Raw genomic sequence first — 27,484 nt, forward strand, 5'->3', positions numbered from 1 at the left:
TCTCCTCAAGGGAGCTGCTCCAGCAATGTCCTGTGTCTCACAGCCCCTCCCTCTGCTACCCTCGCGCCCAGCTTAGAAACACGAACCGTGCCTGGCTGACCCATTGCCCTGGAAAGAGAAGCATCCAGGTGACCTCAGTGCCCACACTGGCCTCCGGCTCCTCCCCGATCCCCGCAGGTCCCGGCCTACCTCGGCCCCTCTGGCTCCCTCTCCGCACTCCCCTCGCCCCGGACTCTCCGGTTATCAATCCTCTGCTTTCCTCCGTCACCCACCTCATTCCTGCTGTGCTTGTACGAGACGTGCTGCTTCAGGCTCTCCTTGCGGCTGAACAACTTGGCACATTCCTCGCATTTAAAGAGCTTGTCACCTAAGGACCAGCCAGTGATGAGCGTGTCACTCCTCCGGGCGCACCGAGGCCGCGGTGCCCACCTGGGGCCGCCGCCTGGCCCCCGGGGCAGACTCACCGTGCGAGCGCACGTGCCTGCTCAGGTTGCTGCTGTTCTGGAAGACCTTGCTGCAGATGCTGCACTGGTACACCCGCCTGTGCTCGCCCAGCTGCCGCACCACCTTCCGCCGGATGCCGTGCCGGCTCGAGAGGATCAGGCTCCTCTTGAGAGTGATGGTGCCGCTCTGGTGATGTGGGAACCTGCGGGACAGACGCACAGGCTGGTGAAGCCAGTGGGAGGCAGGGTCGTTAGGGAGAAAAGTTCAAGGTTACAGTCATCCTGGAAAGAGCACCTGTCGAATCCTCCTAGCTCAACGCTGGAGGGGAGTGTTGGGCTCAGGTGTCCCCCAGCTTTGGGACTTCTGGATAAGGGGGGACACCCTGAATGTCTCTGGAAGGGAGACACCCTGAATGGGCAGTGGCATCACTCAGCTTTTTCCACACCAGCCACTCATCTCCCTCGGCATTAACTCTGGTCACCAGAAGCCTGGAGCTCAGTTGGTGCGTTGGCCAGAGTGACCCCATCTCTTCTGCTTTCTCCACTTGCCTCTACCCTGTTTCATATCTTCCCCGAACCTGATGTTTTCAAACTTCTTCTCCCTATTAAATGTGTTTCTCACAGTAAGTTACCAAAATCCTCTGGGCAACAAAATGGAGCATGAATAAGTAGGTCACGTTCACCATTTCTGAAACTGCTCTGCTCTGTTGTTTTTGCACAGCTTCCTGGACTGTCTAGGACCAGGCATGCTTTGACACTAAGGATGCACTTCAAAAAGGACCTGAAAAACTGTCACAGGTTTATTCAACTTCAGGGCAAAAAATTACCAAGAATAATAGCTAAAATATAAACATTTTCTCATTCATAAAAAGAAGAGAAATGCAGAATATTAAATTTACAGAAGTTCAGATACAAACTGTTCTATCATAGCAGCCTTGTGAGACACAACACAAGTATCAGCTGGTGGACGAGTGGGTGGACCAACTGTGGTCCTCCCACACGATGGAGTAGTATTTCGACTTAAACCAGAAGGACACTCCAATACCTGCTGCAACACGGATGGACCCCGAGGGCATTCCGCTAAGTGAAGTAAACCAGTCACTAAAGGACAAACATGTGCGATCCATTTATACGAGGTCCTGAGAGACACGAGTACCTCCTGTAAGGTCTTCACAGAGATAGAAAGCAGAATAGTGGGTGCCAGGGGCTGGACAGGGAGAGATGGGGAGTGAGTATTTCATAAGAATGGAGTTTCATTTTGGGGAAGATGAAAAAATTCTGGAGATGGATTGGAGGTTGCACAAAGACGTGAATGTATTTGAAACCACTGAACCGTACACTTAAAAATGGCCAAGATGATAAATTGTATACTATGTGTATTTTACTACAATAAAAAGACTTTTTCATCTATTTTCACAGAGGCTGCACTATTAACTCCCTGAGCTCCAGGACATTACTGCTGCTCCCATGCACGTGCATTTCCCATAAGAAGTAAATCATCCCCTCGTCAGGCTTTCCCTCTGAAATGGATTAGCCACCACACGCCTTTGCCCATGGCGCCAGGCCGAGTGCCACGCTGGGACTTACTTTGGCACTGAGCTGGTGTCGCTGGGGGTGGCAGCTAGTTTTCCCAGAACCAGCTCCATGATCCGCTCGTCTGGTGTCGCAGTAACGGGCTCAACCTCAGTCATGATCTCTGTCACTTGCTCTGCAAGGAGGGGACGAGACAAGCTGTGTCACTGCCGGGGCCGTGGACAGAACACAGCTGAACCCAGATGACAGGCCTAAGGGGCCGCAGCCAGGCCGATGCTGTAGACACAGGTCACAGGATTGACAGAGAAAAACCAGCAATACTTTAGAATCCACACATTTGCTGCAGCTTGAAAAGAGCAAAATGTTATTAACTCAAAACTGGAGTTTGAATCGGTGATTCTTTTTAAAACCACAGGAGTCATGACTCTTTTTCAATCCCTTTTCATACCACCTAAAACAAAACACTTTGATATACAGTAAGGTCTTATAACTTATTAAATTCATTCTGACAGAGATTTAGGGATATTAATTTCTGTAATTACACAAGTCATGGTATGTTCAAAAGCAAATAATCATTTTCTATGAGTTAAAAATCAAATGACCACAGTAATAGGGACCCAGGACTGACAAATGAAATATGGAAAGATTACACAAAAAGATTTATCTACTTCACCTACTATGATGTGTCTTCTTAATGCAACTAATAGTTAGTGAAATAATCACTTAATAAGCTTTTCACTTCTGTCTGTCTTTTCTTCTTGTTTATAGAGAAGTAGGGAGACTGTCCAGGGGAAGCTTAAACCATTTCTCCTGAGAATACTATCTGAGGGCTGCTCCTCTGAATTCTCTTTAATTCTGAGAGAGAACAGGAATTTCTTGTCACTCACAAAGAAATCCTGGGCTACGGCAGACAACAAGAAGAAAAACTGCCCAGTGGGTGGTCAGTGAGGAAGGTAGTAAGGGGACTCATGAGTGTCTGAGCGTCAAATCTGGTCCTTATGAGCCAGACCTGCCAGGAAGCCACTGGTGCCAGCACTTCTGGTGAGGCCGTGAGGGCTGAGAGGACGTGGCCTCGTGGGGACCCCTCACCCGAGAGACCAAGTTCCCTCCAAACTCAAGTGAAGCTACTACAGAGTCAGAGAAACACCTTTAGCCATGGCCCGGAGCGCAGCCGCACGCCCGTCCACAGGAGACAGGGAGCAGACGCTGGAGCACCCACATGGTGGACCGACATGGTTCGGCACCGAAGGAGAGTGGGAAGCCCAACGTGGGCGAGTCTTCACATGTGGCCTGGAAGATGCTGAGCACAGAGCTCCCAGGATGGGCGGCTGAGAAGGCAATGTTCTGTCCAGACGACCACCTATATTGGGGAACCTGCTGATCTAAGTTCACGGCCCACGCACTCTACCAACCGCACTGGGAGTAAGCTGTACTCAAAAGAGACGGGCTTAGACAGCACCTCCAGGTAGGCTATGGACCAAGTTTTCCTGCCTGGCCCGGAAGCAATGTGGCCTCAGGACCCTCCCTACTATCATCGCTCCTCCCCAGGACCACGCCCCACTCTGGCTCCTCCCCCAAGACCACGCCCCCAAACTGGCTCCTCCCCAGGACCACGCCCCAAGATGGCTCCTCCCCAGGACCACGCCCCCAAGCTGGCTCCTCCCCCAGGACCACGCCCCCAAGCTGGCTCCTCCCCCAGGACCGCCCTCACCTGCTGGTTCCTTGCCTTCAACAATGACTAGAGGTTGCTCTGGTTTGGATGCTTTGGGTTTTCTTCCCCTTCGAGGCTTTTTCTTCTGCTCTTTGGTGGCACTGACAGTCTTGGGAACCTCAGCAGGTTCCCCCCGGGGCACATCTGCTTCCTTCTCCGGAGCTGACTCCTGCTGGCCAGCTGGGGCACCGTTCTTGGATTGTTCCAAGTGGCCCAACAGGTGCTCTGCAGAAGATGCTTGTAAGTCCACCAGGCTGAAAACACTTAGGCCACAAAAACAGAGACAGCCCCCGCTACCCTCCTCCCCAACTGAACTACTCTGCTGAGCTGGCGCAAAGAAAACAAGATCCCTCAGTGCCAGACACGCAGAGGACTTCAAGCCAAAGCACAGATCCCTGCGAGGAGGCCCGCGGGACACAGGCCAGGAGCGGAGCCCGGGGAGTCCTGACATCCTCCCCGATGGAAGCGACAGTGCGCGTCTGGGTGAACGCATCCGGGGACGCCCTGGCGTCTGGCCCAGGAGGTGCCTGCCCCTTACCATTCAGCAGCTGCAACTCCAGGAAGGTGGCTGAACACACCTTGCACACCCACTGGCTGGGCTCTGCCTCCACCGGGGTGCTGTTCTCTGGGGTGCCTGCAGCTTCAAAAGACAAGGTGGGGGGAGAAGGTCCAGAAGTTCCTCTCTGTGCTGCCCCGCCCAGTGGAGGGCACACCTACCCCATAGGAGGTGACAATGACAGTGGTGACAACCGCCATCTCTTGGGAGCAAATCCAACCCTCCAAACACAGTTCTCAGAGTTTTACCCCAGGGATTCGTTCATGCCCGTGAGCATCCCCATTTCACAGATGGGGAAACTGCTCACAGAGAACTGGAACCAGTCTGACGCAGGGCTGGCACCAGTCAAGGAAATGTGTTCTCTTCACAGAAGCCAGTCCAGTGGGATCAGATGCACACCCCTCCAAAAAAGGCATCCTACAGCCCACAGCAAATTCTCTACTCTCTCACTGGCTCACGTGACAAGAAGGGGTGAACCCATGACCGTCAGGCCCCATGCCCTGAGCCCAGTTTTGCCATGGCTCCTGCCCAAGCACTGTCAACAAAACTTTTGCAATGACAGAAATGTTCTGTAACTGCCTTCCAGGTGGCAGCCACGTGTGCTGAGTGTCCCTGAGGAACTGGACTTCTGCTTTTACTGCATTTGAATTTAGGATTAAATAGCCACCCAGGGGCAGGTGCTTGCTCTGGGGGGCAGTGCCTCTAGCCCTCCTGGTACCCCCACCAGAGTCTGGGGCAGAGGAAGATGACCAGGGTCCATGGAACACAGAAGGAGATCCTGGCTGCACAGACTCTTTAAAAAAAATACTGATGCTCTTGTGAGTCCTCAGAGTTAGGGATATAATAGAGAAGAACCTTTGTTTTCTATTACAGGTGGCACTAATGGTCAAGAATCCACCTGCAATGCAGGAGACGTGAAGAGACACGGGTCTGATCCCTGGGTTGGGAAGATACCCTGCAGTAGGAAATGGCAACCCACTCCAGTATTCTTGCCTGGAAAATCCCATGGACAGAGGAGCCTGGGGGCTGCAGCCCACTGGGTTTCAGAGTCAGACATGACTAAAGCGACTTAGCACACAAGCACCCACAAGTTAATCACTAAAGGGGTGTTGCCTCTAAGCTTAAATTACACATCATGGTCCATCCCTGGGAACCCTGCCTCTCACGTTATGAACATTAAGTTGAAATACCTTTGTTTAGCTCACAGGAAACATACTGACCAGGCTCACCTGTGAATGGCTGCGGGAAGGAAAAAATTAACACATCCCCTCTGGAGGCTGACTGGAACCAGGAAATGCTTACCTTCATTCCCTCCCCTTTTAGTACAAAAGAGGCCTGAATTCTAACTCAGAGAAGACGGTTCTTTGGGACACTGGTCCACTATTTTCTCGACCTACTGGCTTTCCAAATAAAGTGGCTATTCCTGCCCCAACGACTGTCTCTTGATTGACTTGCTCATGCAGCGAGCAGTATGAGCCTGGATTCTGTAACATGGACATTCAAAGCAAATGGATGTTCATGATATCCCAGCCTAGGAGACTGATTTCTCTAAACCCCACGTGGCAGCCTGTCAGGGCTGGACAGGGGCCACCAGCTCTCACCGCCACCTCCACTCCTGTCTCTCTGCAGCTTGTGCTGACACTCAGGACCCATCACAACACCCATCAATACACGCTGGGGCCACCCACAAAGCAAGACCTTCCAGGACTGTGATTTCCACATGCCTTCAGTTACTAGCGGGAAAAAAGCACACCTCTTTCTGTATCAAAAACCAGCAATAAGGCTGCAAAAGATGGGAGGAAAATCGAAGACCACCGCTACAAGTATTTGCGTGCATTTTCTGAGTCTTCGTCGGATAACACGAGATTAGAAATGTAAGTGGATGTGAAATTTTCAGCTATACCAAAACTAGAACAGAAAAGGCGGAGAGCGAGCAGCACGGAAGCAGGGTATGGTCTCAGGACCTGCCCTCCGGCTCAGCCTCTGTTCTCGCCCGCACCTGCTTTCTGGGGAATCCACGGAAGAGCATCAGGAAAAGACGGGGACAACTGAAACCAAAACCCCATATCTCACTCACCTTCCCCAACACACATGGTCTAAAGAGGGCGGAGTACTCTTGCACAGGAGAGTTTCAGAGAAGGAGGCTGAAGAGGGGTGAGCGGGCAGCTCCTTCTAACCCAAATGAGTTGCGGTCACTGCACCACGAGGTCCCCGCCCGGGGGTGGAATTCACGCTGACCTGACCTGGGGCAGGAAACCTTTCTCTTCAGCCTGATGTCCAGAAGCGGGGCTGACAGGACCAACTAGAAGAACCAGTCATGACTGCTCTCCTCTCACTGAGGGCAGTGTTCTATTTCACAAAAACTATCTTAAAAGGTAAAAATTCTAAGAAAAAAAAAAATATTAGCCAACGATCAGGAGGCAACTCCTGATCACAACTGCGCATGTCCAACAAGAGAGACGCATCTATGCAAAATGAAACGGTGCTGTGGGAGAGACAGCGATGACACGGAAGGCTCCCAGCAGAGAGTCACCGAACAAGTGATGAAGATTGAGCACGCGGTGTGTCAGCATGCTCGGCAGGGCCTCAGCCACGCAGAAACGCACGGCTGCTTAAACAATGGAAGAGAAATGGCATGAGAACAGGGACAGGATGGATGCTGGTCGCCAGGGGATGGGGTCATACGAGGGACCTTCGGGGGTGATGAGAACATTCTGTATCTTTTTAAAAAAAATGAGTTTGAATGTTTATGTTTTAATTTCTTTGGCTGTGCCGGGTCTTAGTTGCAGCATGTGGGATCTAGTTTCCTGACCAGAGATTGAACCCAGGCCCCCTGCATTGGAAGCAAGGACGCTTGACTGCTGGACCACCAGGAAAGTCCTAGACCATTCTCTATCTTGATTGCAATGGAGCTCACGCAACTGTGGACATTTGTCCAAACTCTTAATACTGCCCACTAAAATCACTAATGTATTGTTTGAAAACTATATGCCCACTGTGCAGGTTTTTAAAAACTGCTAGAAAATGCCAAGCAAAAATGCCAAGAGTCGTTAAGATGGTGATGTTATATGTAATTAAGAAGTTCTCAAGTGTTAGGAAATGTACTTATAGCTCATCTCTTTCACTGGGAAAGTGATTTTGAAAATCTGACGCTGACAGCTGAGTCTAAACCCTACACACCTGCTGGCTGAGACCGTGAGGTTTCCTGGGCCGCCTCCTTCATCGGCCAATGGGCTCAGGTGTGTGTAAAGAAGAGAAATTAACCTTCATGGACATTCAATGAAAACATGTGATTAGGAAAGTAAATCCAATACCAGGGAAAATATATATATATAGATTAAGTTTTGAAAGAAGTGTGTGTCTCTGCTCTTTCAGGTGGAAGGAAAAATACTTCCTTCCGTATTTAAATGTCTATTCTGCAAACTGGCATAACATCTGTGTAATTATTAATAGCGCCCAATGTTCTTAGAAGCCCAGAGGTGGAGTCACGGCTACCCTGGTGTTCCTGAACAAAAGCAGTCAGGACAGGGTGGGGAGGCAGATGTTCTGGATGACATGGTTCCAGGGTGATTTCATTAAGATCTGTTCTATCAAACTCAGCCCCCGATTAAGGAGCTCTCCTACAGGTAAAAAAAGCCAACAGCACAACTGTCACTCTGATTGTTGTTGTTCAGTTGCTAAGTTGGATCTGACTCTTTGCAACCCCATGGACTGCAGCACGCCAGGCTTCCCTGTCCTTCACTATCTCCTGGAATTTGCTCAAATTCGTGTCCATTGAGTCAGTGATACTACCTAACCATCTCATCCTCTGCCACCCTCTTCTCCTTTTGCCCTCAATCTTTTCCAGAATCAGCATTTTTTTCCAATGAGGTGACTCTTCCCATCAGGTGGTCAAAGTACCTGAGCTTCAGCTTTAGCATCACTCCTTCCAATGAATATACAGGGCTGATTTCCTTTAGGATTGACTGATTTGATATCCTTGCAGTCCAAGGGACTCTCAAGAATCTTCTCCAGTAGCACAATTTTAAAGCATCAATTCTTTGGCACTCAAGTCTTCTTTATGGTTCAACTCTCACATCCAGACTGGAAATACCATAGCTTTGACCATACAGACCTTCACCAGCAAAGTGATATCTCTGCTTATTAATAGGCTGTCTAGTTTTGTCATAGCTTTCTTTCCAAGGAGCAAGCACCTTTTAATTTCATGGCTGCAATCACCATCCGCAGTGATTTTAGAGCCCCAAAATATAAAATCTGTCAATGCTTCCACATTTTCCCTTTCTATTTGCCAGGAAGTGATGGGACCAAATGTCATGATCTTAAGTCTTTTGAATGCTGAATTTTAAGCCAGCTTTGTCGTTCTCCCCTTTCACCTTCACCAAGAGGCTCTTTAGTTCCTCTTCACTTTCTGCCATTAGAGTGGTATCATCTGCATTTATCTACGGTTGTTGATATTTCTGCTGGCAATCTTGAGTCCAGCTTGTGCTTCATCCAGCCTGGCATTTCACATGAAACACTCTGCATAGAAGTTAAATAAGCAGGGTGAAAATATACAGCCTTGTCACACTTACTTCCCAAATTTGAACCAATTTGTTGTTCCATGTCTGGTTCTAACTGTTGCTTCTTGACCTGCATACAGGTTTCTCAGGAGACAGGTTAGGTGGTCTGGTATTCCCATCTCTTAAGGAATTTTCCAGTTTACTGTGATCCACATAGTCAAAGGCTTGAGCACAGTCAATGAAGCAGAAGCAGATGTTTTTCTGGAATTCCCTTGCTTTTTCTATGATCCAACACATGTTGGCAATTTGATCTCTGGTTCCTCTGCTTTTTCTAAATCCAGCTTGTACATCTGGAAGTTCTTGGTTCATGTACTGCTGAAGCTTAGCTTGAAGGAATTTGAGCATTATTTGCTAGCATGTGAAATTAGTACAATTGTGTGGTAGTTTGAACATTCTTTGGCACCACCCTTCTTTGGAATTGTAATGAAAACTGACCTCTTCCAGTCCTATGGCCACTGCTGAGTTTTCCAAATGTTCTGGCATATTGAGTGCAGCACTTTCACAGTATCATCTTTTAGGATTTGAAATAGCTCAGCTGGAATTCCATCACCCACACTAGCTTTGTTTGTAGTCATGCTTCCTAAATAGCCCACTTGACTTCACATTCCAGCATCTCTGGCTCTAGGTAAGTGACCATACCATCATGGTTATCTGGGTCATTAAGACCGTTTTTGTACAGCTCTTGAGTGTATTTTTGCCACCTCTTCTTAACCGCTTCCGCTTCTGTAAGGTCCTTAGTATTTCTGTCCTTTATGGCTCCCATCTTTGCATGAACTGTTCCCTTGATCTCTCCAATTTTCTTAAAGAAATCTCTAGTCTTTCCGATTCTATTATTTTCACTACTTCTTTGCACTGTTCCCTTGAGAAGGCCTTCTTACCTCTCCTTGCTATTCTCTGGAACTCTGCACTCAGTTGGGTATATCTTTCCCTTTCTCCCTTGCTTTTCGCTTCTCTTTTCTCAGCTACTTGTAAAGCCTCTGCAGACAACCACTAGGCCTTCTTGCATTTCTTTTCTTTGGGATGGTTTTGGTCACTGCCTCCTGTACAATATTACGAACCTCTGTCCATAGTTCTTCACTAGCACTGGCACTCCATCTACTAGATCTAGTCCCTTGAATCCATTTGTCACTTCTACTGTATAATCATGAGAGATGTAATTTAGGTCATATCTGAAAGGTCTAGTGGTTTTCCCTACATTCTTCACTTTAAACCTGAATTTTGCAGTAAGGAGATCATGATCTGAGCTACAGCTCCTGGTCTTGTTTTGCTGACTGAATAAAGCTTCTCCATCTTTGGCTGCAAAGAACATAATCAATCTGATTTCGGCACTAACCATTTGGTGATGTCTATTTCTGAAAGATGATGCTGTGAAAGTGCTGCACTGAATATGCCAGCAAATTTGGAAAACTCAGCAGTGGCCACAGGACTGGAAAGGGTCAGTTTTCATTCCAATCCCGAAGAAAGGCAATGCCAAAGAATGCTCAAACTACCGCACAACTGCACTCATCTCACACGCTAGCAAAGTCATGCTCAAAATTCTCCAAGCCAGGCTTCAGCAATACGTGAACTGTGAACTTCCAGATGTTCAAGCTGGTTTTAGAAGAGGCAGAGGAACCAGAGATCAAATTGCCAACATCCGCTGGATCATGGAAAAAAGCAAGAGAGTTCCAGAAAAAACATCTATTTCTGTTTCATTGACTATGCCAAAGCCTTTGACTGTGTGGATCACAATAAGCTGTGGAAAATCCTGAAAGAGATGGGAATACCAGACCACCTGACCTGCCTCTTGAGAAACCTGTATGCAGGTCAGGAAGCAACAGTTAGAACTGGACATGGAACAACAGACTGGTTTCAAATAGGAAAAGGAGTACATCAAGGCTGTATATTGTCACCCTGCTTATTTAACTTATATGCAGAGTACATCATGAGAAACGCTGGGCTGGATGAAGCACAAGCTGGAATCAAGATTGCCGGGAGAAATATCAATAACCTCAGGTATGCAGATGACACCACCCTTAAGGCAAAAAGTGAAAAGGAACTCTTGATGAAAGTGAAAGAGGAGAGTGAAAAAGTTGGCTTAAAGCTCAACATTCAGAAAACTAACATCATGGCATCCGGTCCCATCACTTCATGGCAAATAGATGGGGAAACAGTGGAAACAGTGTCAGACTTTATTTATTTGGGGTAGGGGCTCTAAAATCACTGCAGATGGTGATTGCACCCATGAAATTAAAAGACTCTTACTCTTTGGAAGGAAAGTTATGACCAACCTAGACAGCACATTAAAAAGCAGAGACATTACTTTGCCAACCAAGGTCCGTCTAGTCAAGGCTATGGTTTTTCCTGTGGTCATGTATGGATGTGAGAGTTGGACTGCGAAGAAAGCTGAGCACCAAAGAATTGATGCTTTTGAACTGTGGTGTTGGAGAAGACTCTTGAGAGTCCCTTGGACTGCAAGGAGATCCAACCAGTCCATTCTAAAGGAGGTCAGTCCTGGGTGTTCATTGGAAGGACTGATGCTGAAGCTGAAACTCCAATACTTTGGCCACCTCATGCGAAGAGTTGACTCATTGGAGACTCTGATGCTGGGAGGGATTGGGGGCAGGAGGAGAAGGGGACGACAGAGGATGAGATGGCTGGATGGCATCACTGACTCGATGCATATGAGTTTGGGTGAACTTCGGGAGTTGGTGATGGACAGGGAGTCCTGGTGTGCTGCAATTCATGGGGTCGCAAAGAGTCGGATACGACTAAGCTACTGAACTGAACTGATGTTTAGAATTGTCTCTTGTGTTGTTGGAAAAGGGTGTTTGCTATGACCAGCGTGTTCTCTTGGCAAAACTCTGTTATCCTTTGCCCTGCTTCATTTTATACTTTAAGGCCAAACCTGCCTGTGCTCCAGGTATCTTATGACTTCCTACTTTGGCATTCCAATCCTCTATGATGCAAAAGGTATCTTTTTTTTGGTGTTAGTTCTAGAAGATCTTGTAGGTCTTCACAGAACCTATGAAGAACCTTCAGCTTCTTCAGCGTTATTGGTTGGGGGACAGACTTGGATTACTGTGATATTGAATGGTTTGCCATGGAAATGAACAGAGATCATTCTGTCGTTTTTGAGATTGCACGCAAGTACTACATTTCAGACTCCTGCTGATTATGAGGGCTACTCCACTTCTTCTAAGAGACTGCTGCCCACAGCAGTAGATATATATAATGGTCATCTGAATTAAGTTCGCCCATTCCCATCCATTTTAGTTTACTGATTCCAAAGATGTCAATGATCACTCTTGCCATCTCCTGTTTGACAACACCTAATTTACCTTTATCCATGGATCTAACATTTCAGGTTCCTATGCAATATTGTTCTTTATAGCACTGGACTTTACTTTCATCATGAGACAGATCCACAACTGAGTGTTGTTTCCACCTGGCCTAGCCGCTTCATTCTTTCTGGAGCTATTAGTAATTGCCCTCCACTCTTCCCCAGTACCATATTGGACACCTTCTGACCTGGGGTCTCATCTTCCAGTGTCATATCCTTTTGCCTTTTCATACTGTGCATAGGGTTCTTGTGGCAAGAATACGGGAGTGGTTTGCCATTCCCTCCTCCAGTGGACCACCTTTTAGTCAGAACTCTACTATAACACATCCATCTTGGGTGGCCCTGCACAGCATGGCTCATACCTCCAATGAGTTACACATGCTCCTCTGCACTGACAAGGCTGTGATCGATGAAGGAGAAACTCAAATATGGGGCAATAACCTCTGTGCTGGCTTTGACTTTGAGAGTCATGAGGCATGTGCCAACCTCCAGGACACAACCAATAGGTCAGACCCTAACAACTGAACCCTGACGTGCAGTCTAGGCTGGTCACATGGAATACAGAATCCAGGACATGAGGAAACCAGGTCAGTAAGATGCTGGCGACCCTGGAAGCAATGGGGGAGCTGGCTTCATCCCACCCACTTCGGGTGCCTCTGGGGGGCAGGGCCAGGTACCCAGTTTTAGCAAATTCAGAGGGTGGGTCTAGGAGCAGTCTGGTGAAAAACCAAGGGTCTCTCCAAATTCCTTCTGTCCCCTTTCCTATCAAAATAAAGAAAGGCCCATCAAGTCCAATGTCCCTCTGCAAATATCCCTGTGAAGATATAAACCCTCTGCTGCCATCAGGTCCCATGTGCAGCTGTCTTTCCTGGGGGACCCCCCAGAAGCTCAGCACACCACCACCTGCACCCAGCCTGTAGTGACTGAAGAAAGGCCCTGGAAATTCACATCTACCCAGAGGCTCTCGGTAAGGGCTCTGAAGAAGTAACCAAGGCAAGGCAGGTGAGACTGGATTTGGGTGGTCCTAAATCCAGTGGCTGGTGTCCTCATAGGGAGAGGACCCAGAGACCCAGGGAGCGATCCCCGCAGGGACGAGGTGATGCAGCGACCAGCCAAGGATGGCCAAGGGCCATCAGCAATACCAGAGCTGGAACAGGGGCCAGGAAAGGACCCTCCCTCCCAACCTCCAGAGGAACCAGCCCTACCCACACCTGGATCCTGGACTTCAGGCTTCCAGACTGTGAGACAGTACACTTCTCTCATTTAAGCCCTGGTCTGTGGTGCTCTGACCAACCATGTGGGCCGCCTCATGGACCCCTCCCTCCTTGATACTGCTGGGCAAGTCCACCTGGAGTGGCTCCCAAACATCAGCTACGATGCAAGGGTCATGGGATAGCCCAGAGCCCCCCAAACTTGTTACCCCTCTTGCCCTACCAAGCCATCTGTAACCCACAGTGCTCAAAACAAAAGAGATCATTTCCTTGTTAGAATCCTGTGGTTTGGGGTCAGGAGGAAAGTCAGTGTCTGCTTCTCCCCCAGAGGAATTCATCTTAGAGGCAGCCACAAGCGTGTCCGCCCCAGGCTGTCCCAGGTGGGGTGTGTGAAATCCCATTCACCCAGGTCACAGCACCACATGGAAGCCATTCACAAGGTCAGGTGGGAAGGACATGCACCCAAAGGACCTACAATGGGGGTGGAAAAGACTTTTTAAGTCCACTGGCCCCCTCACAAGGTCAGATGCCCCAGTTCGGGGTGGCAAGCCCTGCATCTGATTTGCTTCTCCAGTTCGATGCAGGTGAACCACAGGTGTCCACTAAGTCTGTCTCTGACCCCACCCACACATACACATGTGTACACATGCGTGGATGTGCATACACACACACACACACACACACATACACAGCCCAACCTCTAGGAGAAGGCTACTGGAGCCAGAATCCGGGTTCAAATCCTGATTCCTTCACTCTCTGCTCTGTGACTCAAAGCAGGTTTCTTAACCTCTCTGCTCCATTCCCTCTGCCCAAAACCCTGGGACCATAACCTGACCCCAGAGGATGGGCAGGTGAGTGAAGTGGGAAGCCAGAGGACGAGCTGGGAATGGAGCTGCCGCCAGCAAGTCTGGCCTGGGGGGAGCTCTTCTAACAGCCTCTCAGGCCGGGCAATCAACATGCAGCCCAACCAACCCATCTACATTCCTCGCCCCCGCAGGCCTGCCCAGCCAGATGCCTCTCACTAAAATCAGGTTGCTGTGCGAGGCAGGGGAAGAGGGACAGCGGGCACGCTGGGGGCAGGGGGCCACCACATACCCTGGAGCCCAGGGCAGGCCTGCCTCAGCATGGGCTTGTCCATCCTCTTGGCGTAGAAGGCTGCGTACCACACGCGCAGCTCGGTGCCCGGGGGGATGTCCCGGGAGGTGGTGAAGTACACGTCGCTGCCGTGCTGGAAGGCGGTCAGGTTCTGGTGTCCCGGCTCCGCTGCCGGCCGCACCAGCATCATCCAGTTGCAGTCGTCCTCGTTGGAGGTGTCGAAGCACACGGGGTGCCCGTCCTTCTGGAACACCTAGCGGGGAGCGCAGCCCAGCGCAGGGCCGGGTGGGGGCTGGTTATCCACCAGTGTGTGTGTCAGCATGCACACGTGTGTGTGTGTGTGTGTCTGCCCAAGGGGCTGCTGAGTGACCAGTCTAGACACTGCCACATCAGTGGCCAAACAGAGCACTGAATGGACCTGTTCTAGGTTGATGGGTGTCCACACAGATGGGAGGGCAGGGGAAGACCCCCGAAACAGGGCAGGCTGGTCACAGGCAAAAGGGAAGCAGGAGGCACAGCTAAAGGTCAGGTGTCACTGGGAGACCTGAGTTCTCAGGTGGGTACTGGGACACCTCATCTCCACCTGTGGTCCAGGCGGGTACCTGGTCACGTGTGCTCTGCTCCTGTTCCAGGATGCACGAGGAAGCCTGAGTTCTACTCCCAGGTCAGGAGTTCTCAGGAGCCCTGAGTGCTATGCATGGTCCTGTTGGGAATGAGGACACCCAAGGTCTACCTGTGGTCCAGGTGTAGAACCTGGACACTCAGTTCTAATCAGTTTTCAAGTGGGCATGAATACACCTGGGTTCTACTCCTGGCCCAGGGTGTCATTGGAACACCTGAACTCTATACCTGGGCCAGGTCTATCAGGTCACCTGAGTTCTTCTCCCAGTTCTGTTGCAAGTATGTTCAATGACTTTGGCAAAGCTCCTCAATCCTTTTTAAAAAATTTTAGTTATGTATTCGTTTATTTATTGACTTTTTGGCCATTCCAGATGGCATGCGGGATCTTAGTTCCCAGACCAGGGATTGACCTGTGCATCCTTCAGTGGAAGTGCGGAGTCTTAACCACTGGACCATGGAAGTCCCATTCCTTGATCTTTATAAGCTGTGCCCTCGTCTAAAAAGCAGCACCATAACTTTATGGATGGAATGCAGGCAGGGATGAGGGGGAGAAGCTTGAATATTTTGAAGTTCAAAGTAACCACATGGAATACAGCGCTCCCTTCCCCAATTTTCTGACGCAATTGTTGCTTGCTCATTATAGGAAGAAATCTCCCTTGTTCTCTAGGCTTTTCATGTAGGGGATCCCCACTGCTAAGAGCTAGAGAACCCCCTCTGAGGCTGGAGCCCTCAGAAGCGAGGGGAGGGCGTGGAGGGGGCTGCCAGGTGCCTAATGCCCCCCAGTCGGTATGGGGGCTGCTTCCAGTTGGCCTTAGCCTCCTTCTGTGGGCATAAGGGGCCCCCAGCACCCAGGTACCCAACACTGAGCCTGTGCTGGAACAACTCAATACCAGACACAGACCTTCAGAATCTTGAGTCACCGAAAAAAACCAAAACAGGCACAAAGGCCGTGGCCAACCACGGGCCCACAGCCATTACGCCCATCAGCCCCAGGTCTCTTGACATCACTCCTGCACATAAAACAGCCTTTCTTTCTTTGTAAACAAATCAAGTCCCTTTCCTTTCTCTCCGCCATACTAGAACCTGCCTTGTAAACTCAGTTCTCCGAGGACTGTAGAGTCCCCACAGTCAGCTGGATCATCTCTGTCCCAAAACACTTGGGTCTCTGCTCAGGGTCTCCAGGAAAGCTTACCTCTGGGGCTCCCTGCTGCCCCACAGCGCCTGTTCCTCTCAGTTTATTTCATGGGTGTTTCTGAAGGCTGGCCGCGGCATGGGCCCTTTGGGCATGGGGCCAGAGCTGTGACCCATACTCACAATGCCAGCCTCACGGTGCCTCTGGGGGTCTCACTTTAAGTGATCAAGTCCTCCCTGTGATTTTCTTCCATTTTCTTTTTCTCATTATCACATAGAAGCCATCATCCCCCCCATCTGATGTGTTTTTCAGGGCTGCCAAATTTTGCACTGGTCTCTCATCAACACAAAACACCTTCCTTTCGAAAGAGCCTTGCAAAGTTCCCTACACTCCGCACAGGTGTGAAATCCAGACATGGTCCTGCAGATTCCACAGAAAGCCACTCCTACAGCCTGCACGGGGTGGCTGGGTGGGGTCCACGCTAGCCTATGTTTTAAATACACTCTTCTGAGTTTTGCAAAATACTAACTTAGCTCATTCTCTTGTGATATAAAAATAAACTAAAAAAAAAAGAAAAAGAAACACTGTCTTTGAAATTCAGCAGAATTACAACACCTAGAGCTGTCTCTATGACGTTCATAAATCGCTGAACTCTGCAGTGAGCACTACCCTCACCCACCCACACGCAAGGGAGGCCACACACATGGGTGCTGCAGCCCCCACCAGCCCAGCCTGTACCTTCAGTGGAAACGCGGACTCCTTCTCCCATTTGGCAACGCGTCGCGACTCAAATGGGCCAAACTGTGTGCGCTTGACGAGCTGGGTCACGGCAAACACCCCCTCAGCTCCATCTTCCAGACGTCTGATCTCCAGGTTGGAGGGAAGGGATGACCTAGAGATGGAACCACGTAAGAGAATCTCGGCCCCGAGTGCCCACTGGCCAGGGTGCCACCCTCACCAGAGGGTTAGGACGATGGAGAAGGTTGCTCCCGCTGGCCCCAGAACAGCTGATGGAAAGGCAGTGACTTGAAGATGTGTTTATACTCCCCAGCCAGGAGACAGAGCCAGTGCTCACATGCATGCATACACACACACACACACACACACACACACACACACACACACACACACCAGGAGACAGAGCCAGTGCTCACATGCATACACACACGCACACCCCCCCCCAAATGGGCATGCGTGTGCACACACACACACACACACACCCCACCCCACCCCCCAAATGGGCCCATAGAGAGGGAGGGAGGACCAGAGACAGACCACGAAGAGGTGCCACACGCAAAGGACCACGGGAATGACAAGAAGAGCCAAAGACAGTGCATTTCAAAGACCAGAAGAGGGTTTCCCGCGAGGCTGCACTGGGCTGGGTTCATCATGAATGCGGCCTTTTTAAGGCAACTCAGGCAATGTTAAGGAGAGGACACGTGTATCCTGGGGGGAGAGGAAGGGAGGCATGTTGGTGGGGACCTAGCGCAAGCCAAGACCAGGGCACGCCTGACCCACGTCTGGGGTGGGGCATGGACCCCTTACAGGAGGAGCAGGAGGCTGGTTGAGACGAGGAACCCATCGGGAAGGACCAATGGCTCCCACTGGAGCTTTGTGGGCAACGGGCAACCGCTGAAGGGTCTGGAAGGGGCTGGTCAGATCTGTGCTCCGGGCCAAAATAGGAATCTCTTTGCTCTGCACAGGTAAGTCACAGTCAAACCAGTGGGGAGGCTTCTGGGAACAGCAGTGATAAGATGACAGCTTGAGTGCCAGCCCATTCCTAAAGCAGATGTCATGGTGACAGCCACGTCCGAGGGGCCACCCTCTCCTCTTTACAGATGAGGCAACCGAAGTGCAGACAGGGGCACATCTCGTCCAAACAGCTACTATGTGGCTGCGACCTGGGGACCCCACAGGGGACACAGTCCCCCGCCCCCAGGGAAAAGTGGACTGGCAGAGCCACGGAGCCCCTGCACAGATCGAGGTGCTCGTCCAGCAGTGATTCCCCCTGTGCCTGGCTACCTGCACTCACTGCCCACAGCTCCAGCCCCCAACCAGGCGTGTGTCAGACGGCAAGCCTGGGTTCGAAGCGCAGGGCAGACTGAATGAGCAGACCTACAGCCTCAGCCGTGGTCGCTTGGTGTGTAAACCAACTCAGTGCCCCAGCTGGACCAGGAACTAGATAAAAGACATTGACCCGGACGCCTCCTCGACATGCCCTGGCTCATTCCAGGGGCAGGTAAGCAGAGTGCAGTGGATGGAGATCTCGGATGGCCTCAAACAAGACGACAATCCCTCTCCTCATTTGCTGTCTCCTCCCTTTGTGTAGACACTGAGGGGGCCAGGCTCTCGTCACATGAGATAAACAGACAACCCTGTTTGACAGGCAGGATGGTAAAGACAGCTGGAGGGGGTCACTCACCTGGCCCTGCTTAACACAAAGGAGTCTTTGACCATGACCACCGGGCCTAGCTCAGGACATTCAGAGTCGTGGTACTGGCTGCAGTCCTCACACCCTGCAAACAGACATCCTGGTATGGGGGCGAGCATCAAGAGGGGAGGGAGAGGCCCACAGAGCATCCCGCAGCCTGGGGGTGACCCACAGCGCTCCCCACAAGTGCAAAAAGAGAGCAACCCAGGAGAAAAACCCAGCTCCACGGCACGCAGCAAGGCTGACGGAGTCAGCTTTATGGGGATGGAGGACAGGGTCTTCGTGAATGAGAGTAAATGAAAATTCACCAACGTAACCTGTTTCTCATAAATCGAACATGTCAGAAACCCTTCTAAAGCCCGGGATGACCTTTCTGAGTCTGCTGCCACCCCTGCCCCAGTGCCCTTTGCCGGGAATTCTGGGAAAGAAGATTCTTTTAAAATCGGACCCACACGGTAGCACAATTCATGTCATACACGGTGTTCTTAGTAACAGGGAAAATCCCACGTAAAGGGAGACAGCTTTTCTCTGCACAAAGACCAGGAGAGCACGTGGCTCTGCCTCCTGGTCAAGGTGGGCCCCGGGCCCCGGAACACTTACAGATGAACATGATCTCTTCATTCCCGTCCTCAGCCATCGCCGCAACCTGTCAGGACACAGCGCCGCATTAGTGAGCAACTCTGGGCCCAAGGCATTTTTTAAAAATTTATTGAGTAAACTTGATTTACAAAGCGGTGTTAATTTCTGCTACACGGCGAAGTGATTCAGTTACACATGCATGCGTGCCGAGTCACTTCCGTCGTGTCCAGCTCTTTGTGATCCTGTGCACCGTGCCCACCAGGCTCCTCTGTCCACGGGACTCTCCAGGCAAGAACACGGGAGAGGGCTGCCGTGCCCTTCTCCATCAGTTATATATACAATTCTTCCTTACATTCTTTCCCACTGGCATTTTTGATGATTAATATTTTTTAATTGGAGGATAATTACGAGGTTGTGTTAGTTTCCGCTGTACAATGAAGTGAATCAGCTACATGTATGCCTATGTCCCCTCCCTCGTGGATCTCCCTCCCACCCCCATCTCACACCTCGACGTCTCCGCAGAGCACCGAGCTGAGCTCCCTGTGCTTCTGAACCTAGAGTCTGTCATACAGAGTAAAGATAGGAACAGAAAAATTTCACATATGAAGGCATATATGTGAAATCCAGAAAAAAAATGATACAAATGAACCTATTTCCAAGGGAGGAATAGAGACACATATGTAGAGACATGTGAACACAGTGGGGGAAGGGGAGGGTGGGATGTATTGGGAGATTGGGATTGACATATATACATTACTGTGTGTAAAATAGCTACCAAGTGGGAAGCTGCTATAAAGCCAGGAAGCTCAGCTCAGTGCTCCACTGGCATTTTTTTTTTCCAGTATTTATTTATTTGATTGCACCAGGCATGTGGGATCTAGCTCCCTGACCACAGATTGAACATAGGCCCCCTGCATTGGGAGCATGGAGTCTTAGCCACTGGACTGCCAGGGAGGTCCCCCTCCATTGGCATTTTTAAAGACAGTTCCTGCTCCCATGGACGGAGGAGCCTGGTAGGCTGTGGTCCATGGGGTCACTAACAGTCGGACATGACTGAGCGACTTCACTTTCACGTTTCACTTTCATGCATTGGAGAAGGAAATGGCAACCCACTCCAGTGTTCGTGCCTGGAGAATCCCAGGGACGGGGGAGCCTGGTGGGCTGCCATCTATGGGGTTGCACAGAGTCAGACACGACTGAAGCGACTTAGCAGCAGCAGCAGCTAACAGCCCCCTAAACCATGTACAGAGACTGACTTTGTGACTAGAAAAAAAATTTTTTTTCCATTTTGCTTTTTTGGTCACACCATGTGGCTTGCAGAATCTTAGTTCCCTGATCAGGGATAGAACCCGGCTCTCGCAGTGGACGCACAGAGCCCTAACCACTGCACAGCCAGGGAATTCCCTGACTTTGTGCTCCAAAGGCAACATGCAGTACGGTCCTCTTTATTGTGGGATGGGTTTGGGCCTTGAAATGTTTCCTCACCCAGAACGATGTTGTTTTTAACAAGCCACGCGTGTCCATGGCTCTGGATTTAGGACACTGTGGTGAACTCTGGCTTTAACCTTTCCCTAGCAGCCATCCGCTTCCATTTGTAAAATAAATGTTGTTGTTATTGTTGTTGAATCGCTCAGTTGTATCCGACTCTTTGTGACTGCGTGGACTGCAGCACGCCAGGCTTCCCTGTCCTACACTATCTCTCGGAGCTTGCTCAAATTCATGTCCATTGAGTCAGTGATGCCATCCAACCATCTCAACCTCTGCTGCCCCTTTCTTCTCCTGCTTTCTATCTTTCCCAGCATCAGGGTCTTTTCCAATGAGTCCACTCTTCACATGAGGTGGCCAAAGTACTGGAGTTTCAGCTTCAGCATCAGTCCTTCCAATGAACACCCAGGACTGATTTCCTTTAGGATGGACTGGTTGGATATCCTTTCAGTCCAAGGGACTCTTAAGAGTCTTCTCCAAAACCACAGTTCAAAAGCATCAATTCTTCAGCACTCCCATCAAAGTGAAAGAGGAGATTGAAAAAGTTGGCTTAAAGCTCAACATTCAGAAAACTAAGATCATGGCATCTGGTCCCATCACTTCAAGGGAAATAGACAGGGAAACAGTGGAAACAGTGGCTGACTTTATTTTTCTGGGCTCCAAAATCACTGCAGATATTGAATGCAGCCATGAAATTAAAAGACGCTTACTCCTTGGAAGGAAAGTTATGAACAACCTAGACAGCATATTAAAAAGCAGAGACACTACTTTTTCAATAAAGGTCCATCTAGTCAAGGCTATGGTTTTTCCAGTGGTCATGTATGGATGTGAGAGTTGGACTGTGAAGAAAGCTGATCACCGAAGAATTGATGCTTTTGAACTGTGGTGGTAGAGAAGACCCTGGAGAGTCCCTTGGACTGCAAGGAGATCCAACCAGTCCATCTTAAAGGAGATCAGTCCTGGGTGTTCATTGGAAGGACTGATGTTGAAGCTGAAACTCCAATACTTTGGCCACCTGATGTGAAGAGCTGACTCATTTGAAAAGACCCTGATGCTGGGAAAGATTGAGAGCAGGAGCAGAAGGGGACGACAGATGGTTGGATGGCATCACCGACTCAAGGGACACGGGTGTGGGTGAACTCCGGGAGTTGGTGATGGACAGGGAGGCCAGGCCTGCTGCAGTTCATGGGGTCGCAGAGAGTCGGACACGACTGAGCGACTGAACGGCTTTCTTTACAGTCGAACTCTCACATCCATACATGACTGTTGGTAAAACTGCATCTTTGACTATACGGACCTTTGTCAGCAAAGTGATGTTTCCGCGTTTTAACACACCAGTCTGTCATCGCTTTCCTTCCAAGGAACAAGTGTCTTTTAATCTCACGGCTGTAGTCACTCTCCACAGTGATTGCGGGGCCGAAGAGAATAGCCTGTCACTGTTTCCACTGTTTCCCCGTCTATTTGCCATGAAGTGATGGGACCGGATGCCATGATCTCAGTCTTTTTAATGTACTGCCATTTAAAGAAAGTCAGTTTTCACATGGCCACTTCCATTCTCCCTCCCTCACAGGACTGTGAACGCCTCCAGGGCAGCCTCGTCTCACACGGCCTCTATTTTTCTCCACCTGCTAACCTCTGCGTAACACCACATTTCTCACACTTCTCTCAGGGACTAAGGCACCACCTAACATCATGGAGGGGAGCCCCCCTGCTTTCCACAAAACCTTTATCACATCCAGTCACTTCTATTTCCAGTTCAACCTTGAGGTTCACCTCCACAGCAGGCAGTCGCACCCAGCCCCACTACCTATATATTTGTGGGCAATCTGAACATGTTCATTCTGGGGTCTCAGACTCCAGACCCATAAAAGGGAAATTAAGATGCCCACCCCATATAGTTTTGGGGGGAGTATAAAGGGAGATACACCTGGTGTGTGCCACTCAATAACAGTTCCTCTTTCCTCTCACCCCTCCATCCCCAATTAAGTCAACCCAGTACATCCTTCCTGTATCCCACTCCTGGCCAAGACCATCTGTGGTACCATTTTGGGGAAGAATGCGGGCTGGCATACTTCCTGAATGCTGATTCCACATGCCCTCTGCCCCATTCCCATCCCCAGGAGCTATTAAAGGATGAACAGCAGACAATGCAAAGTCCAAATGAAAATGCAGATTTGCTGAGCACATAATTTCATGAGCAGAGTAGAAGACAGAGTTGAAAATTCCACCACGGAAGGCAATTAGTTACAAGGAAACAAGGCAGAGAGACGGGATTTCCAATTTCCCCTTAAAATGCCAAGGATCCATAACCAGGGCATATTTTCCCCCAAACACAGCACAGTATCTTCTGTTCCTGGGAGCACTCCTTTCCATTACAAGATGGCTCAGGTGGCTCAGCATGTTTAACTTGGGGCTTCCTGCCTGATGGCCTGCACGGGCAGGGTCAGAGGTCAGTCTGGAATGTGGGTACCAGCTGGTCACAGAGCAAAAGAGGAAGAAACACGTGGAAACCCACTTTCATGAGCTGCCGAGGTGCCTCCAGGGGCCTGAGAACCGTCTGCCCATTGGCAGGAGCCCCCTCCACTGGTCAAAACCCGCTCATGTTCAAGGAAGTTCTCAAGAACACTCCCCAAACTGCAGCCAGATCGTCGCAGAATACAGGGTTCCCACAGAGCTGGCAGCATCAGAGGGTGCAAATGACGGGAGCCACTCTAGCCTTTCTCGAGGCCTGGTGTGGCCACCTGCCTCTGGTCTGGCCTCTCAAGGAGTGCACTTCCTGGCTATTATAAGTAGTCCTTCTAAATTCAGTCCTTTCTGAATTACAGTTTTCTCCCAGGGATATACCCAGGGATTGCTGGATCATATGCGAGTTCTTAGTTTTTTAAGGAACCTCCATAGTTTTTTCCATAGTGGCTGTACCAACCGACATTCCCTCCAACAGCATAGAAGGGTCCCCTTGTCTCTACACCCTCTCCATCACTTGTTATCTGTAGACTTTTCAGTGATGGCCATACTGACCAGTATGAAGTAATACTTCCCCGTAGTTTTGATCTGCATTTCTCTAACAATTAGTGATGCTGAGCATCCTTTCACATGCCCATTGGCCATCCCTGGGCTTCCCTGGTGGCTCAGATGGTAAAGAATCTGCCTGCAGTGCAGAAGACCCAGGTTCGATCCCTGGCTTAGGATGATTCCCTGGAGAAGGGAATGGCTACCCACTCCAGTATTCTCACCTGGAGAATCCCAGGGATGGGGGAGCCTGGCGGGCTGGCGTCTATGGGGTCGCACAGAGTCGGACACGACTGAAGTGACTTAGCAGCAGCAGCATATTTTGGAAATTAAGCCCTTGTCAACTGCATCATTTGCAAATATTTTCTCCCACTCCATAGGTTATCTTTTCATTGTGGTTTCCTTTGCTGTGCAAAAGCTTATGAGTTTGATTAGATCCCATTCATTCAGTTTTGCTTTTATTTCTATTGCCTTGGGAGACTAAGAAAACATCAGTACGATTTACGTCAAAAAGTGTTTGAGCTATATTCTCTTCTAGTTTTCTGGTGTCTTGTCTTTATGCCATTTTGAGTTTATTTTCATGTGCAGTGAGAGACCATGGTCTAACGTCATTGTTTTACATGTAGCCATCCAGCTTTCCCAATGCCAGTTGCTAAAGAGACTGCCTTCTCTCCATTGTACATTCTTGCCTCCTTTGTTGAAAATTAATTGACCATAGATACTTGGGTTTATTTCTGGGCTTTCTACTCTGTTTCACTGATCCACAGGTTTCTTTCTGTGCCATACCAAGCTGTTTTGATTAGTATGCTGCTGCTGCTGCTAAGCCACTTCAGTCGTGTCCGACTCTGTGCGACCCCATAGCTCTTCCCATCAGGTGGCCAAAGTATTAGAGCTTCAGCATCAGTCCTTCCAATGAATATTCAGGGTTGATGGCCTTGAGGGTCGACTGCTTTGATCTTCTTGCAGTCCAAGGGACTCTCAAGAGTCTTCTTCTCCACCACAATTTGAAAGTATCAGTTCTTGAGCCTTCTTTATGGTTCAGCGCTCACACCCATACACGACTACAGGAAAAACCGTAGCTTTGACTATATGAACCTTTGTTGGCAAAGAGATGTCTCTGCTTTTTAATCTGTTATCTAGGTTTGTCATTTAAAAAAAAAAAACAGAGACATCACTTTGCCAACAAAGGTTTGTTGTGATTTTGGAGCCCGAGAAAATAAGGTCTTTCACTGCTTCCACTTTTTCTTCCTCTATTTGCCATGAAGTGATGACACCAGATGCCATGATCTGAGTTCAAAAATACTGGAATGGGTTGCTGTTCCCTCCTCCAGTGGACCATGTTTTGTCAGAACACTTCAGTGTTACCTGCCCATTTTGGGTGGCCCTGCATGGCATGGCTCATAGCGTCACTGAGTTACACAAGCCCCTTTGCCAAGACAAGGCTGTGATCCATGAAGAAGTGGCATCTTTAGGTTTTCCTATATATAGTATCATGTCACTTGCATATAAAGACAATTTTACCTCTTCCTTCCAGTCTGGACACCTTTTCTTTTTCTTGTCTGATTGCTGTGGCCTGCACTTCCAATAACTATGTTGAACGGAAGTGGTGAGAGTGGACACACTTGTTCCAGATTTTAGCAAGGAGGCCTTCAGCTTTGCACTGTTGCAGATTACATCAGTGATGTGTATGTCATAATTAGGTTTTATAAAGAAGCCTCCTGAAGTCTGTGCTATCCTGGAAAAATCCCTTTGGTGCGTGGAATGCTCCTTTGTAGAAGGGAAGTTCAGATTCCAGACTTCTCCAGCATGAAAGAAATCCTAGAATAAGGGACTGTAGATAGTACTGTTGTAGGGAAAAATGGCAGAAAAATTCACAAAGTGTGCGATTTAGCCATTTTAACTACTGATCCTGGAGATACGTACCTTACACCAGTGGTTCTGAAAGTGTGGTCCCTGGACTAGCAAACAGTAACACCAGCACCACCGGGGAATTTCTTGAAAAGGCAGATTCTTGGGTCCCTCCCCAGACCTGCTGGAGCAGCCTCTCTGGGCTGGGATCTCCATACTCTGCAAACCTTAAGGTATTTGCGAACCTTTAGGTTATTCTGATGTAACTCAAATCTGAGAACAGTTGCTTAACCTTAAATCTTTTTAAAACTTACATGGCTGCCAAAAGAAAACAAACAACAACTGTGATCACTGGAGGACCACAGTAATTGTCCGGAAACCAGATTCATCCTGAGTGTCAGTTAGGCTGACCTGTTACAGGTCAGGATGACCTGTAACTTGGTGAGAAACGGTTTGAAAGGAGGGGTGATGTGGGGCAGATGTTCTCTGCGACAACTGAGGTTTATAAGGCAGCCCCCGTAATGACAACTGTGAGAAAATGATTCTGAAAAGGAAGATCAGAGTGGGAGGAATCACCCTGCCTGATTCAAACTTAATTATAAAGCAACAGCAATGAGGACTCGGGTTTAGTTGGAGGGACAGAAGCATAGGTCAATGGAAATGGAGAACAGAGTCACACAAATATGCTCAACTGATTTTGAACAAAGGGTAGAAGCAGCTCAACGGAAGAAAGATGGTCTTTTCAACAGTGCTGGAGCAACAGGACATGCAGAGGCAAAAAAAAGAAAGAAAAAGAAAAGAACTGTGACCTTACGTCTTACACAAGGATTAATTCCTAATATATAAGAAACTAAAAAGGATAAAATTTTTTTTTATTTTTAGAAAAATAGGAGAAAATCTTTGGAAACTAGGGCTAGCCAGATTTTAGACTTGTTACCAAAAGCACAGTTTACTAAAGGAAAACTGATAAATGGGACTTCACCAAAATTTAAAGATTTTGCTTTACAGAATTCACTGTTAAGAGGATGAACAAAGTAAAGACCCAGAGACATTTTAACAAACCATGTATCCATATGTAAGATACGCAAAGAACTCTTAAAACCCAAGGATAAAAATGCAAGCAACCCATTTATAAAGTGAGCAAAAGACATAACAGACATTTCACCAACCAAAACACTGGAATGACAAACAAGCACATGAAAAGATGTCCAACATCATTAGCCTCCAAGTACAAACCACAATGAGACACCACTACATATCTCTCAGATCAGTGGGGATGAGGAGACTGGGGTGCCCATGTGCCCTGGTGGGAACGGAATTCCATTCGGCAATTTCTGATAAATCAACATGGCCTATGACCCAGCAATAGCACTGGGTGGGTGGTCATCCCAGAGAAATGGAAAGTTACAGCCGTATAAAAGCCTGTACATGACTGTTGGGGGCAGCTTTATTCCTAACAGCCCCAGCTGGAGAGAACCCAGAGTGCCTCACTGAGTGACTGGTTCTGGAGCCCATCTACAGTCTGGAATACTAGTCAGCAACTGAAAACATGGAATTCCTGACACACGACAGACCCTGATGAGTCTCCAGAATGCTGCTGGGTGAAAACAGCCGATCCCCAGCAGTTACATAGTGTGTGATCCTGTTCATGTTCTTGGAATGGCAAAATCAGCGAGAAGGGAACTAGAGCACTGAGTGGTTGGTGGCGGTCCAGGAGGGGTTGGGGTGGACAGAGGGCACGAGGCTACAAGAGGGCTCCAACAGGGCTGGTGTGTCCTGTGTCTGGACCCCATCAAGGACACCATTCCTGCTGTCAGCCGGTACCGGAGCTGTGCACGGTGGTACCACCCGTGGGAAGTGGATGAAGCAAACACGGATCTCTGCCTTCTTTTTCACAGCCGCCTGGGTAGCCACAGTGATCTCCAAATCACGGTGGTTTAAAAGCGACT

General features: G+C 49.1%; 1 protein-coding gene across 3 annotated transcripts in view; it reads right to left on the bottom strand.

Annotated features, from left to right (window-relative positions):
* Positions 1–27,484, bottom strand: part of PRDM15 (PR/SET domain 15) — a 64,985-nt gene that overhangs the window by 33,510 nt on the left and 3,991 nt on the right. For 2 of the 3 annotated variants that reach the window (XM_055414357.2, XM_055414362.2), the window contains exons 2-10: positions 19,215–19,260; positions 18,606–18,699; positions 16,922–17,075; positions 14,431–14,683; positions 4,226–4,327; positions 3,688–3,912; positions 2,031–2,151; positions 465–646; positions 273–367 (exon numbers count right to left, since the gene is read on the bottom strand). In XM_055414357.2, coding sequence (XP_055270332.2) covers positions 273–367; positions 465–646; positions 2,031–2,151; positions 3,688–3,912; positions 4,226–4,327; positions 14,431–14,683; positions 16,922–17,075; positions 18,606–18,699; positions 19,215–19,251 — 1,263 coding nt within the window. In that variant the 5' untranslated portion in view covers positions 19,252–19,260. Of the gene's footprint in view, positions 1–272; positions 368–464; positions 647–2,030; positions 2,152–3,687; positions 3,913–4,225; positions 4,328–6,320; positions 7,088–14,430; positions 14,684–16,921; positions 17,076–18,605; positions 18,700–19,214; positions 19,261–27,484 lie in introns of those variants that run through there. The other variant, XM_055414370.2, reaches the window with a different exon arrangement.

Source organism: Moschus berezovskii, chromosome 1 (assembly GCF_049115385.1).
Source record: "Moschus berezovskii isolate FMDL1 chromosome 1, NW_MosBer_1.0, whole genome shotgun sequence".
Lineage (NCBI taxonomy): Eukaryota > Metazoa > Chordata > Mammalia > Artiodactyla > Moschidae > Moschus > Moschus berezovskii.